Genomic DNA, 13,129 nt, shown 5'->3' on the forward strand with positions numbered 1-13,129 from the left:
GTTGTCATGCTTTCAATCGCAATCCCAAGGATGAAAGGCTGAGACGGTCACCTTGGACCCAAATAGACAGATCTCAGCAGCAGGTGCATGAATCCACTCAGGTGGGTTCCTGAGATTGGCACCTGCGAGGTATACTTGGATCTCTGCAGCAAGCACGCATAGTTAGAGTGCTACCGCACAGGTGGGTGCTCGTATTTAAGGAGCCACGTGCACGTGCCACTTCTCCGGAATCCGGGCGGGCTTCTAGGGCGGGTAGGCTGCGTGGCTGCAGTAGTGCCCCTCCCTTCAGAAGTCACGGCAGTGTACAGGAGGCGTGGCGCGCGACTCACCTGGAAGGCTATAAGAGCACCTGTGACCGGCAGCAGCGAGGACTTGTTGCTCATCTGAGATTCGAGAATTGGGAGCCTGTGGACCAAGGGGCTATCTCTGGGCACGCGCGGACTCTGGATGTGATACTCCCAGAACGTCTACCACAGACAGGTGGGTGCATGTTAACGCCACTTCTAAGTTATTCATAAAAATGTTTCATGCACTACTGATTTTCGCTTTGCATTTGGTGCTAAGGGTTCAGTGGGCTGTTTGCACACAGTGTGGCAGAATGCATTATGGGATATGTAGTCTTACAGGGCTTTAGGTGGACCTGGTTCCTCTGGCAATATTTCAAACATCTCAAGTGGGAAGTTTGAAGGCTGAATCGGGAGACTGTGTTTTGCCCTTTGACTTCTATTGAGGCAGAGGCAATTTTATGCTGGCGCGAACTAAAATAAAGCAATTTTTGGCATTAAAAAGTGTGGAATCAACTTTCTGAATGGATCTGTTGGAGTGTATGTGCTGGGTCTCAGGTCAAATAGTAACTAAAAATAGACATTGAAAAAAGTCCTTATTGAGCCTTATATTAATATCTTTTCCTGGCAAAAATACGAATTGATTTCTGAATGATAAATGTTAAAATAAATCATGTTAGTAACTTAGTTCCTGTTTATCTTGCATTCCCTAAGTGTTATATATTGCCAGGATTTTGTGTCTCTGTATGTTTTCCTACTGCATGTTATTCTTGTATAGTTCATAATCTAAACTGAGTCGTCTTTGTGTGTTTATGGGGCACGATGGAGAGCAATGGAGTTGAGCATGAAGTCCGTGTCGGCCCCCCTTTGAGTTTTTCACAATTATTCTTTTAAACTGGCAATGTTTAAGTATGTCTAGACTTATTTAAATGTCACAGTTGTTCTGTTCTGTTTTTTAAAATGGAATCAAATACATGATGCCAAACATACTATTCAGGTCAGGCTGGCCTTAGTAGTATGTAAAAGTATCCACAATGTGATTATTAGACTTGGGGTTGTTGGTTTTGAAGAGTATTGAGTCCCTTTACTTTTGACACGTACTCCCAGCTTCACCCCCCCCCCCCCCTCCCAGTTTGAAGACCCCTGCGATAAAGGCATATATGGATGCAATAACAGAAAGCTGCCGGAATGGCATGCTACGAGACTACAGAAATTTCGTTTTCTTGTTTGAAACCACACCCTTGCTTACCCAGGCCACCCCCCTTTTAGAGAACCTCCACCTTTTTCAATCCCACTAAAAGCCATAAAGTCCTGGGGTCAATGCATTGTCCCAGGCGAAGTGTGGGGGCTGACCCAGTATGTTTGTTTGTATTTATTTATTGTTTCCTTCCCTCCCATTTGCCGCTTGGTGTTTATCGTCCTGAATGGGTCATTTAAAAAAAGAACTAAAGTATCTGAACGTGTTTCAGAAAAGACACGCGAGCCAGCTTGACCCCCATGCCGAGACTGGTTCTCTGCCAACACGCAGCCCCTAAGATGCCCTTCGTGCTTGTTTACTTAAGCGAAGCACTGTTGTTGTACGAAAGTTACCCCTTTCCTGTAGAAGTGCCTGGACTCCGTTCAGCCAAGCATGCAGTTGTTGCGTAAAAATGCAAATGTTCTGGCACACGATACTTTAGTCCTAGTGCGATATCAAGGTTAATTTAAGGTGCTGGTTACAGAGACGTGTTCATTTAATAAAGAATAGGCTTGCAATACCCGAATCAGCTTTTCATCCATAGCAGGCCGCTAAACGGAGTATTATTGAAGAGTGTAGTAAAACCAATAGCTGTTTGTCTGCAGCAACAAAGCCCATGATTTCTTTATGGTGCTACTTAAGAGGAGCAGGCCCTGTTGCAGTGCTGGTTCCATTCAAGTGTTGGTTCTGTTCCACTGAAAGTGCAGCTGACCTCTCGAAGTGCTGGTTCTGTTCCCTTGAAAGTGCAGCTGACCCACTCGTAAGTGCTGATACTGCTATGTTGAACGAGTAACTTCCCTTTGAAGTCGAGACACTGTTCTGTTGAAAGCGTAATGCAACCTTTGTAAGTGCTGGTACTGGTCAATTGAACGGCAAATGAGTCACTAAGAGGTGCTGGTAGGGTTCCTTTGAAAGTGCAGCGGATCCTCTAAAGTGCTGGATATGTTCCACTGAAAGTACATCAACGCTTGTAAGTGCAGACGCTGTGCTCTCGACAGTATACGCCCCGTTGGCAGTGCTTTAAATTGGCAGGTGCCGTCCGGTACGGAGTACCTGCACTTCGAGTTGAAGATGAGAATACCTGCACTTCTCAGCAGTGCTGCAATACATTACAATAAATGAGTACCAGCACTTCTCAGAGGCGGACGGGTACTCTAAGAGTGTCTGCACTTTTAAGTTTCATTTGTAAGCACTGTTGGGAAGTGCTGATACTATCGTGTTAACTTTCTGGCAGCTCTGTTGAAGTGCTGGTACTCTTCCACCGGAATCTCGCAGTCACTGGAACGCCCTTTTCTAATTGCAGGGACTGTTCTAATTATAGAGATGTCCCGCAAAGGTTAGTTAATATTGTCCTGCTCGTATCTGGTAGCCCTGAGAAATGCTGGCACTTTCCCATTAAAACGCAGCGGCCCCGTTGAGTGCTTTTACTGTCCTTTGCAACTCGCCCTGGCGCGGTCAGATGACAACTAATAACTCTGAAGTGCCAGGGCCCCTCTGCTGGCACAGTTGCCCTTCAGAGGTGTGATACTTTCCTGTTAATTACGCATCAGGTTGGCTGAAAAGTGCTGGTTCTTTCCCATTAGGAATCTAGTGACCCTAATAGATGCCTGCACTGTCCTAGGACATGTACATCTAACCATGCTCACACGTGCTGGGACCGCCCCATAAGAAACAGCACAGCTCTCATACATGCACTGTCCTTTCAAATGTGCAGATGCCTGGTTGAGAGATGCTGCAATGTCCCATTAGAAGCACAAGAGTTAGTCAATGCTTGAACTGCCCTATCACATGTACAACTGCCCTGCTGAGATGCTGCACTGCCCCATTAGAATCTCAAGTTCTGGTAAATGCTTGCACTGTCCTAGCAGTTGCATGTCTTTCCTGCTGATAGATGCTGGCGGCTCAATTAGGGGAGCTCTAATAAATGCGTACACCGTTTCTCACATGTTAAACTGTCCTGCTCATACACGCGGGCCCTGTCCAATTAGAAGTACAGGAGTCCTAATAAACACGTACTGTCCTCTCGCAGGGCCTGCTACTCTGCTGGGGTGCTGGTACTGTCCCAGTGCAAGAGTTCTAACAAATATTTATGCTGCCCTGGCATGTAAAGCCGCCCCTCTGAGAGGTGCTGCCACTGTCCCTCTAGTAGTGCAAGAATTCTACTAAATACAGGCACCGTCCTAGAAGGTGTGCTGACACTCCCATCAGCAGCGAAACACTCCTACTAAATGCTTACACTTTTCTTGCGGTCGCACAGCTCCCCCGCTTGGGTGCGCTGAGACTGTCCCGTTAAACACATCTCAGAAGGCCGCCGTGATTGCATAAACACCGATCGCGCTGCACGGACTTGGAATCTCAGGCCTTGAACATCTTTTCTTTAGCCAACGTCGACGCTGGTCTATTATAATTGTCCGGCTTTCCAAAATAATGTTTTTCAGGTGTATGTAGGCTGTTTTTTTAATTTTATTATTATTGGTTTTTGTTAATAATAATCTTAGTTGACCTTTGTAGTATTCCGCTGAGCCCCCAGGCTGCAGTACGGACGATGGTTATGTTCAAGCCCATACGTCGTGGGAAACGTGTTATGGATTTTGTGCAGGAGACTTGAGTGAGCATCATTACTGGGTTTTCGGATAGTGAGATCACAACCAGTGGCTCTGTTGTCTTGGGCTCTCCACCTCCCTTGGGTCCGAACTCAAGAAGGAGCAAAACTGGTGTTTGGCTATAGATGTAGAATATATATGTATGTGTAGAGATATATTATATGGCCGCCTATAAATCTCCCTTGAAGGTGGTCCCTCCAGTTTTTTCTCCAGTAGCCCAATAGGCCGACCCCCCTTCTAAAATTCCCTTTCAGAGACGTCACTGTTGCAGCGGTACCCAGCGCACATCGGGCACACTGCCTGCTTCTAGTTCCTGAAGGCGCAGCTCACACTGGAATTGCTTTGGAGTAGGCATTGTGTGAAAGTACAACTTTTATAGTGACGTAGTGGGTTTCTGTTATGCTGCAGGCGGTTAGGCCACTTCAAAAACAGCGAACAACTTATGTAGGGCAAAGAGCATCTCCCTTAGATGGCGATGTGTGGTACTTGGCTCCCTGAGCAAATATCAAAGAAATTATTTTGTAAACACTCTGAAACCCGGTTATCCCCGCTTGAAGGTCGCTTTCTGCAATGTCTGGATTCTCTTGGCAGGCTGAGTCTGGGATGTGAGGTCTTCAAGAATGGCTTCTCGTCCTGCACCTTCTAGGAGTCCACCTGGACATGGTGAGATCGTCGCCACCGTGTGGGCCCTGTCTGCAATGAACTGAGCCTAGCCTGCTGGGCTTCTAGAGGCACCGCCCGGCCTGTAAAAGTGAGGGATTTTCAGCCTTGTTAATGTGTACAATTTGGGCAGTGATGTCCTTTAACATTCCCCGCCACTTGCCGCTTTGACAATCTGCACTTTAATGAGATCACTCCACGACAGCTCACCTGCACAGGTGTAAGCAGAGACCGGAGTGCTTATTTTTCAGACTGAAACCCAACAACCAGGAAATGACTGAGTGGAAATTCATCTGCTGGTATTTCCCTAGAAAGAAATACCTCCCTCTGCTAGTAAGCATGACACTGCGTCCTGATAGACACCCATGGCCCTCAGGTAAGCAGAAACCTACTGTTGAATAGGAGTCGCGCCCGTTAGTAGCGTGGCATGAGTAATCACAATGGTGTGCAGCATATTGTAATCTGGTGATCACATGCACCGGTCTATTCGTGGCCTCACACATACCACAAACACCTCTGGCTCATTTACAGTTTATTGGCAGCATACACCTTGCCAATGTGTCAGTCCTGATTAAAAAAAAAAAATGACAAAATAGTTTTAAAAAGTTTTATACATGAGCATCGCCTAAAAAAGACGAAATGTTAAAAGCGTATATAGCACAACAGCTACCCACTCGGGATTTCCTGGCGCTTCTAGGAATAGGTTGGGTTCTGCCAAGGTAAGCTATTCCAAAACATCCAAGTCTTAAGTTGTATGCGGAAGGTGGTCAGTGGAGTGCAAAATCTCAGGTGTTCCTGACAACAAATTGCTAAAGTTGGAGAAAAAAAAAAGGGAAAAGAAGGCACCAAAAACTGAGGTAAAACACCTTAATAAAGTCCTTTAAGTCTGTTCTAAAGTGTCATTGAAAAGCTGTGAAGAGGAACGAAATGGTTATAGAAATAGAAAATGTGAGTTAAATATGAAGACTTTAGGGCTTTGGGGGTATTTATCTCTAGTGTGGCTCTACTCCTTGGGAATGTGTGTCCAAGAGGTCACCACTGTAGAATCACAGGACCGCTACCTTCCAGGATCCACGCTATCGTAAGCCAGGATGCCCAGCATGAAGTGCAATGAGGACTGAGACATGGTGCTGGTTGAGGAGGTAAGGCCGCATCCAATGGGGAGTCAACCTGGAAACCTAAATCTTGGCTTTGTTCGAATCCTCCAAAGCACGACAAGTCCTAAAAAAAAAAAGTGGGGGTTGGGGAACTACCAAGCTAGGCAGTATGCAAGTGACATCACTGTGCGTGACATTACAGTAAGTGACATCACAGGAAGTGGCATCACAACCCATGACTTTACAGTAAGTGACATCATAAGAAGTGACATTAGATCTAAAGACCTCACACATTTATTAGGTCGATCATGACTACATTTGAGCGCATTAGGAGTGTACATAAAAACTCCTCGCATGTAATGTCTACTTGATGCAAGGTAACGCAATGCAGGGCAATGTGCTGCTTTGAGTTTGATTGTGTGTGGTTTTTTTTTTTTTTTTTACAAATCAACTCAACCAGGATTTGTGTGGCACTATAAATCCCAAAATAGTTTTTGCCCCTGATTGGTATCAGAAAAGTGATGCAATGTTACCCTAAGGCAAAATCTGCATCTCAACATGTACATTTGTTTTTAAACTCTGCCACAACAAGAAACAGTAAATCTGGTCTACTTGGTTGCAAAGCCTGAATTTTAAAATATCTTATGGGGTTAAAACACCTGCTGCACAGTTCTTTGGGTTCCTAGCAAATCTGAAAGAATAATCATAATGGTAAGATAACTTTGCTGGTTAACACATTTGCTGGAAAAGACCTGTGTTTTGTCTAGTACCCGTTTTAACTCAGAGTAGAACAGATGGATAATGTCTCTTGCAAAGCTTATCCTGTACTATGCAGAGGACAGCTTTTTATTTAGTGTAGATGGGCGAGTGGGTTACTGCTTTTAACACTGATACTTTTGTTACTTGCAGTTCAGAAATTGTATTCCTTCTAATATAGCACAGTGAGCTATGAAGGATGATGTATGACTCCTACACCTTGTAACCCTCACTGTCTTATGTACAGTATCCTGAACATTGATGTACTAAATTGTGTGAATGAATGTCAGTTTAATGAGTTTGATTTAAAGCGCCTTTTGATGAGTAGCACTTTACAGAAATAAAAAAGTGATCAGTTTTTTTATGTAAATACTGGAACAGACCAACACTTGACATTCTTGCAGCAGTGCCGGCATATTGCTCGTATACAGGGACTGCATAAAGTCAAAACTTGCCTCTCAAGTACTTGTGAAGTGCTAACAAGCTGTGAGCCTTTTTCTTCACCACTGCATTTATATCTAGATGTTAGGCTCCAGATAGGTGCAAGGCTGGGTACTCCAACAAATAGAGTACTGAAGGCCCCTTAAATTTGGCTTTTGTGATGGGCCCAGCTGGAGCTTGAATTAATGAAAGCCACCCTCCACCTTCATGTTGCTTGGATCGAAAGCAGACAATGTGCAGGGGCTGCTGAATGTCCCGGTGTCTGAAAATTACACCGAGACACGTTCAGCATTTTACAGGAGGGCCCAGCTTCTTCTTGGCTGGGTACCCTGGGAAAATAGTGGGTGGACACCATCGACCTGCATGTACCCCCGACTTGTGCCCTGCTCCAATGGAAAACTGAGCAGCAGTCTGATCTAATCAGCAATGGATTTATGCCCCACCCCCCCCCCAGCTCAAGAGGATCGCAATTAACATGGTCGTGTTGGACGGTGACATAACTGACGGATGTATTTGCTATGGAAAGTAGTGTCACTAACTAACTCAATACCCAAATCGGGTCAACTAAAAAGTGATAAGGGTGTTGATGACAACCTCCAGTAAAGAGCAGACACCAATCCTGAAAGCCAAAATTGAACATTTAATAATTACAAACTCGGAATTAAAGCCACCCTATTTTCGTTTAATATTGGTCTCTTACATGATGTGGTGAACCAAGTCTAACGCTTGATTAGGGTTCTACCTATCCTGCACTTGAACACAATTGCCAACTCGCACGCAGTAGGGTGACCAGATGTCCTGGATTCCCCCAGACAATCCCGGTTTTCAGAGGACGTCTGGGTGTCCTGACGCTTTTGTTAATTTTAAATAAATGTCCCGGTTTTAGGGGCAAATGTCACTTCAACTTAGAAGTGAAAGGTGTGCTTTCCTTTCACATGCAGCTCTAAAGTCTTCCATAATGGAAGAAGTAATTTATTGGTTTCTGCCCCTCTGCTGCTGCTTGCTCCTTTATCGGTGTGTACACACACAATCTCTCAAAGTGAGACTAAAGGCTTTAGTCTTACTTTTATATCTGACATGGCCCGTTTAAAAAAAAAAAAAGTCACTCTAATTTGCAGCTCTTCCAGGAGAGGCCCGTTTTGGGTCCGCCAATTTCGCTGAAAACAGACAGACTGGAGTGCATCGGCCCGGGGTTCGTGAGCTGGGCCTGCCGAAGTCTGATTTTTATTGTCGGTTTAGCTAATTAATAAAACGCATGCCAGTGAGTCTCCAGAATCCCAAAACCAGTTCCCCAGCTCGACGTGTGCCGCGGCGGCAGAAACTGGCCGTGTTGGTGCGGACGCGCTTCATTAATATTGGTGTACGGGTCTCGAGCCGTGCCCGCGTGACGAGGGCGTGCTTGGAGGAGCATTTCACTACGTGCCGTCGGTTGCTCGTGCTCTGTCATTTCTCATACCCTGTTACCCCCGCCAGATTGAACATTTTTGAAAAGCACTGGCAAACGTGCAATACCAATTCCCTCTAACCGTCTACCCCCAAACACAGCGACAAAATGACGAATCGCCATGTTAAATGATTCTAGCTTCACATAAAATAGGATCTACTCAAAGCGCTGCGGTTCTCTTTGCCTATATTTTGCGTCCGTCACAAGTGCATGGTGGGAAAAATTCGAAAAAAAAATGCAAACGGAGCAATTTCTGCCCCATGGATGAAGCAGTTTGGGATGCTCCAATTGACTTTAAAGATTTAGGATGTTTTGTCTTCCTCCACGGGTTTGAATATTGAACCTCTCCAGGCTGTCAAGATAATTATGGTTGGTTAAGATTGTTCTCTCAGCTTCTAATATCAGTCCTATTTTATCTTTTCAGAACCAAGCCATGGATTCTTCGGTGATTGTGTGGCACACACAGGTGGTGGACGTGCCAGAGCTTCCAACTGAGGATGTGGAGCGTGGAGAGTCTATGCTAGAGTGCTCAATCTGCTTCAGCTCCTACGATAACATCTTCAAGACTCCCAAGAGGCTGCAGTGTTCCCATACAGTCTGCCTGGAGTGTGTGGCACGATTAGTAGCCTCCCAGGCTGCGGGAAAGTCTGATACCCTGGTGCCATGTCCCTTCTGCCGGCAGCCAACACCTATCCCGGAGCAGGGGGCCCCAGCCCTGCAGACCAGCCAGGAGACCCTGTCCATCCTGCCTGCCCATCTGCAGCACGAGGAGCCAGTCTGGATCGAAGGGACCAAACTCTGCTACAAGCAGCCATCAAATTCTGATTCCAACAGCCCAGACACATGCATCTGTGTGGACATTGGCATGACCAAGGTGGTTGCAGCAGTTCCTCCAACTGAACAACGCACTGGGATGCGGTCCTACTGCCGCTGCAGTGACTGGAAACGCATCCTCCTAATAGCCTTAATGCTGCTGATCCTCTTCTGTATTCTGCTCTGGCCAGTCCAATGTGTACTGAAGACTGGGAACTTGCGCTGCTCTTCAACCGTGGTACCCACCCCTAATCCACTCAACTCCATGTATGTTTCTGGCACCCATGGTCACTAGTGGATTATATGAGAGGTTCTGGATCATAAAAGACCAACGTTGCCAACAGCTACAGATGTGCAGCTGACAACACTACAAAGTGGGCGAATAAGGGGTAGTTCTTGGATCATGACATTCTGTGGGTGGCAAAAGTGGATCTGAAATTGCCACAGCAACCAATGACCTCCAGAGATTCCTAAACTGCGATGGCCTAAAACCAGAAGCTGTGCAGACAGGGGTTTTGCTATGACTTGGCGAGAATAAATGGCCCTACATTATGCAGTTAATCAATTTTCTGAGAATGAGAATAAGGGGCCTCTGACCTTGCATAAAGGCAATGTAGCAAATCCTGACACACTGCATCTTCTGTGAATGCAGAACATGCCACATTGTGCCAACTGACTTACTATATAACTTTGTGAGAAGTAAACCAGCAATAAATATGGAATCCATGAGCTCGGACTTCAAAAGTATTAAAACCACCAACGTAGAGCTGTCATTCCTTTGGACCACCTCTCTAACTACTTCAAAACTGCAGTATTCCTGATGCCCATTGCAAAGCGGTAGGGCAGAACATTTGACTTATCGGAGGCAAGACATGCCAAAAAGTGCCTGAGACTTGGCTGTTCTGTGTCAAAATGGACAAGCACTGTTTGCTGCCCTGTGAGTTGCTTTATGGGTCTACCACTAGAAGAGTAGTTGTAATGTGAGAGTCCCACGTTGGATTTCTTGTCACAAGATAGTATCCCTCCTCTGCTACCCAGGGCTCTGTCAATAGGTCAGCCCAACACCTCCAGACTTGGCCATTTGTTATACTTGGAGGATTAGAGGGGGTCTAGGATTCAAGGGTCGGAGCGAGCTCTGTTACCATCCTTGGACTGGTTAATCAGGGCACAGATCTTGGGTGCCATTGGAGTATGCTTTAAAAAAAAGGTAGCTTAAAGATTGTGAGTAGTGATGGCCTCAGTGTCTATTTGTGTGCAGTCGGATTTCCTGCACATACTGCAGTAATAATCATAAATCTATCCAATTTAAAAATGGAGCTTGCATGTCACAAATGGGCACACGTAGAGTGGGACAGGAAGATATACTCCTAATATGAGAGAAGGATGGAGGGGAGAACGTGTGGTACTCTTTTGAAGTGTATTTTATGCAAGTGACTTCTGGTAGGACAGACACTGCATTGATTGTGATTCCAGTGATGGGACTCAGTGAAATGTTTATGGCGCAGGAGGTCTGGGGTTGCCATGGTTCCCACTGAAACCTCAATGATAAAATATGTTCAAAGTTGAAATGGTGATGAATGAAGTGGTGAATCGCCTAGGTTTCCCCCAACCATCTTGAAGTATAGTCTATTCTCAATGTAATTGTGGTAAAGGTTCCACTGTCAATGGTGGTTTGGAAGAGGCAAAGCCTAGCTTACAAATGGTTGCTTCACCTTCTACATTAACAACTCTGCAATTATGTTCAAATGCCCCAGCCTCAAGCCCTATGGGGGTGGGGGGGGGGGTGGGGTAGCCTTGTAGGGGATTTTTCCCAAAGATGGAGGTATAATGTCAAGGCATAAATAGCCTGGCAGAGCCGATCTATAGGAAAGCCCCATCAATAAATATTTTAAATAAGACTGGGCAACTATTGCACTTTATTTTAAAGGGGGACTCTTATCAATGTTTTTTATAAATGCCAATGTTTGAAAGGGCACTATGTCCTTTCCTTGTCTTCCTTTTGGAGGCTTTGAAGAGCGGGCAAAGCCTTGCATCAACTCTTTCACCTTCCAAAACAGGGGGCAGCTGAAACGCACAAAAGGACTGAATCTGCAAGTTAAGCTTCAAATCCATTCTACCTCATATATATATATATATTTTTTTTTTAAATCCTGCTTGTATTTAAGTGTATTAGCAAATAAAAATCAGCCTAATGCTTTTACTTTACGCTTTGTAATGAAGTATTTTAAATATTTTACATTTTAGACAACCATAAAACGGAAGGCTACACACAGCATACTTCTGTTTCCCCTTTCTCCTTTCCTTTCTAGCACTTGTAGCCTTGGCTGCTAACTGTGCACCAACCCAAAAAACGTCCCTTTTTACTGCCTTCAGTGATGTTTTTTGAAAGGGAAACAGGCAGCCCAAAAGTAATCTAGCATAGGTATACCTGCAGCGAAGAACCTTTCCTGAAAGTTTTTTTCCCCAGCTCTACACATAATAGTGTACAATGGGACATATGGTAAGCTGGCAAACATTTTTGACCCACTGCTAAAATCAATATGGTAAGCGTTTATGCACTTTAAATAATATATATATATAATTTTCTTGAGCAGTGTTTACATTTTTTGGTTACACTAACCAATTTAAAAAATGAAGTGTAATTTACCCTTCCCTAATCGTGAAATTGAAGACTGAGAGCTTGTCAAACTAGAGTGTAAGCCCAAGAGTTGAAATTGGGGAGATCTATATTTGCATAAATTAGTTTTAGTATCTAAATATTGTAATGGGTCTATGAAAAATATCAGGAGTTCTAAATGTTATTTGGCCAGCCATGCTGGCCCTAGCTTCTTTATAGGGACTTTTCGAATGCTGGTTCAAGCAATCTGGAAACCCTTTCTACCTAAACTCAAAGAAAATGCAGTTGATGTGCATGTTACTACAAAACCATGTCAAATGTTCTGACTGCTACTGCATGGGTGGGGGTTTTTCTTTGTGGGAGAGTGGAAGATCCCGGACCAACTAACAGGACACTCATGTTGGACAACAAAGACAAAGCTGTGATTATTGTGCATAAATTATTGTGTTTCTTAAATATAAATGTTTTATACCTTTTAAACTATATACCTTGGATTCCGTGTCATTTGTCTTGGTTTCTTGGGAGGCGCTTAATGATTCTCAAACCTGCATCAAAGTTCTGAAGATGGATACAGGAAATAGGACTGAAGAGATGGAAAACTTGGGCACCAGAGGGAATAAAGAAGTGTTGGAATGGTCTATTGATCACCCAAAAGCTTCCACCTCACCTGATGGAGCAATTGTGCTTACTGTAGTCTATCTTGATTGTCTGGGCCAGCGGATGGATGGATGGATGGATGGAAAGAAAGACATGTGAAGCTACAGGATAAAGGGAGGGAGGTACGTACAAATGACGGGTGAAGGTAACCGTGCATTGGGGGTCTTTTGATAGACAGAAGGCACATTGTTGGCTGCAGGATGGGAATCTACTGCCCCTCTCCTGGTACTTGCTGTCTGTCTTAATCAATACTTTCACATGCAGGACCCAGCAATCAAAGTGGGTGGAAACTGTTGAACAGAATTTTTAGGCCTCCTTACATCTGAGAACAGGCTTATATAATTAAAAAATTAAGAGTGCCCAAGACCAGAGTCTAGACAGCTGAGCAGCAAGCAAATCTTGTAATGACAGGATGAGCTGTTACAACACACTGCATTGCTGAAAGAATGCATTTTGGTGGTAAATAGCATCATTCTTAAACTGACACCTCTATGGCTGTTGGGGATGAATATCTGTTTGC

At 44.7% G+C, this 13,129-nt stretch overlaps 1 protein-coding gene across 1 annotated transcript; it reads left to right on the forward strand.

Moving 5' to 3' along the window:
* Positions 1–249: 249 nt before the first annotated feature.
* Positions 250–12,437, forward strand: RNF223 (ring finger protein 223). Its single transcript, XM_069241109.1, has 2 exons — positions 250–480; positions 8,947–12,437. The coding sequence occupies exon 2, from the start codon at positions 8,956–8,958 to the stop codon at positions 9,628–9,630; it is 675 nt and encodes a 224-aa protein (XP_069097210.1). The 5' UTR covers positions 250–480; positions 8,947–8,955; the 3' UTR covers positions 9,631–12,437.
* The last annotated feature ends 692 nt before the right edge of the window (positions 12,438–13,129 follow it).

This window comes from Pleurodeles waltl, chromosome 6 (assembly GCF_031143425.1).
Source record: "Pleurodeles waltl isolate 20211129_DDA chromosome 6, aPleWal1.hap1.20221129, whole genome shotgun sequence".
Lineage (NCBI taxonomy): Eukaryota > Metazoa > Chordata > Amphibia > Caudata > Salamandridae > Pleurodeles > Pleurodeles waltl.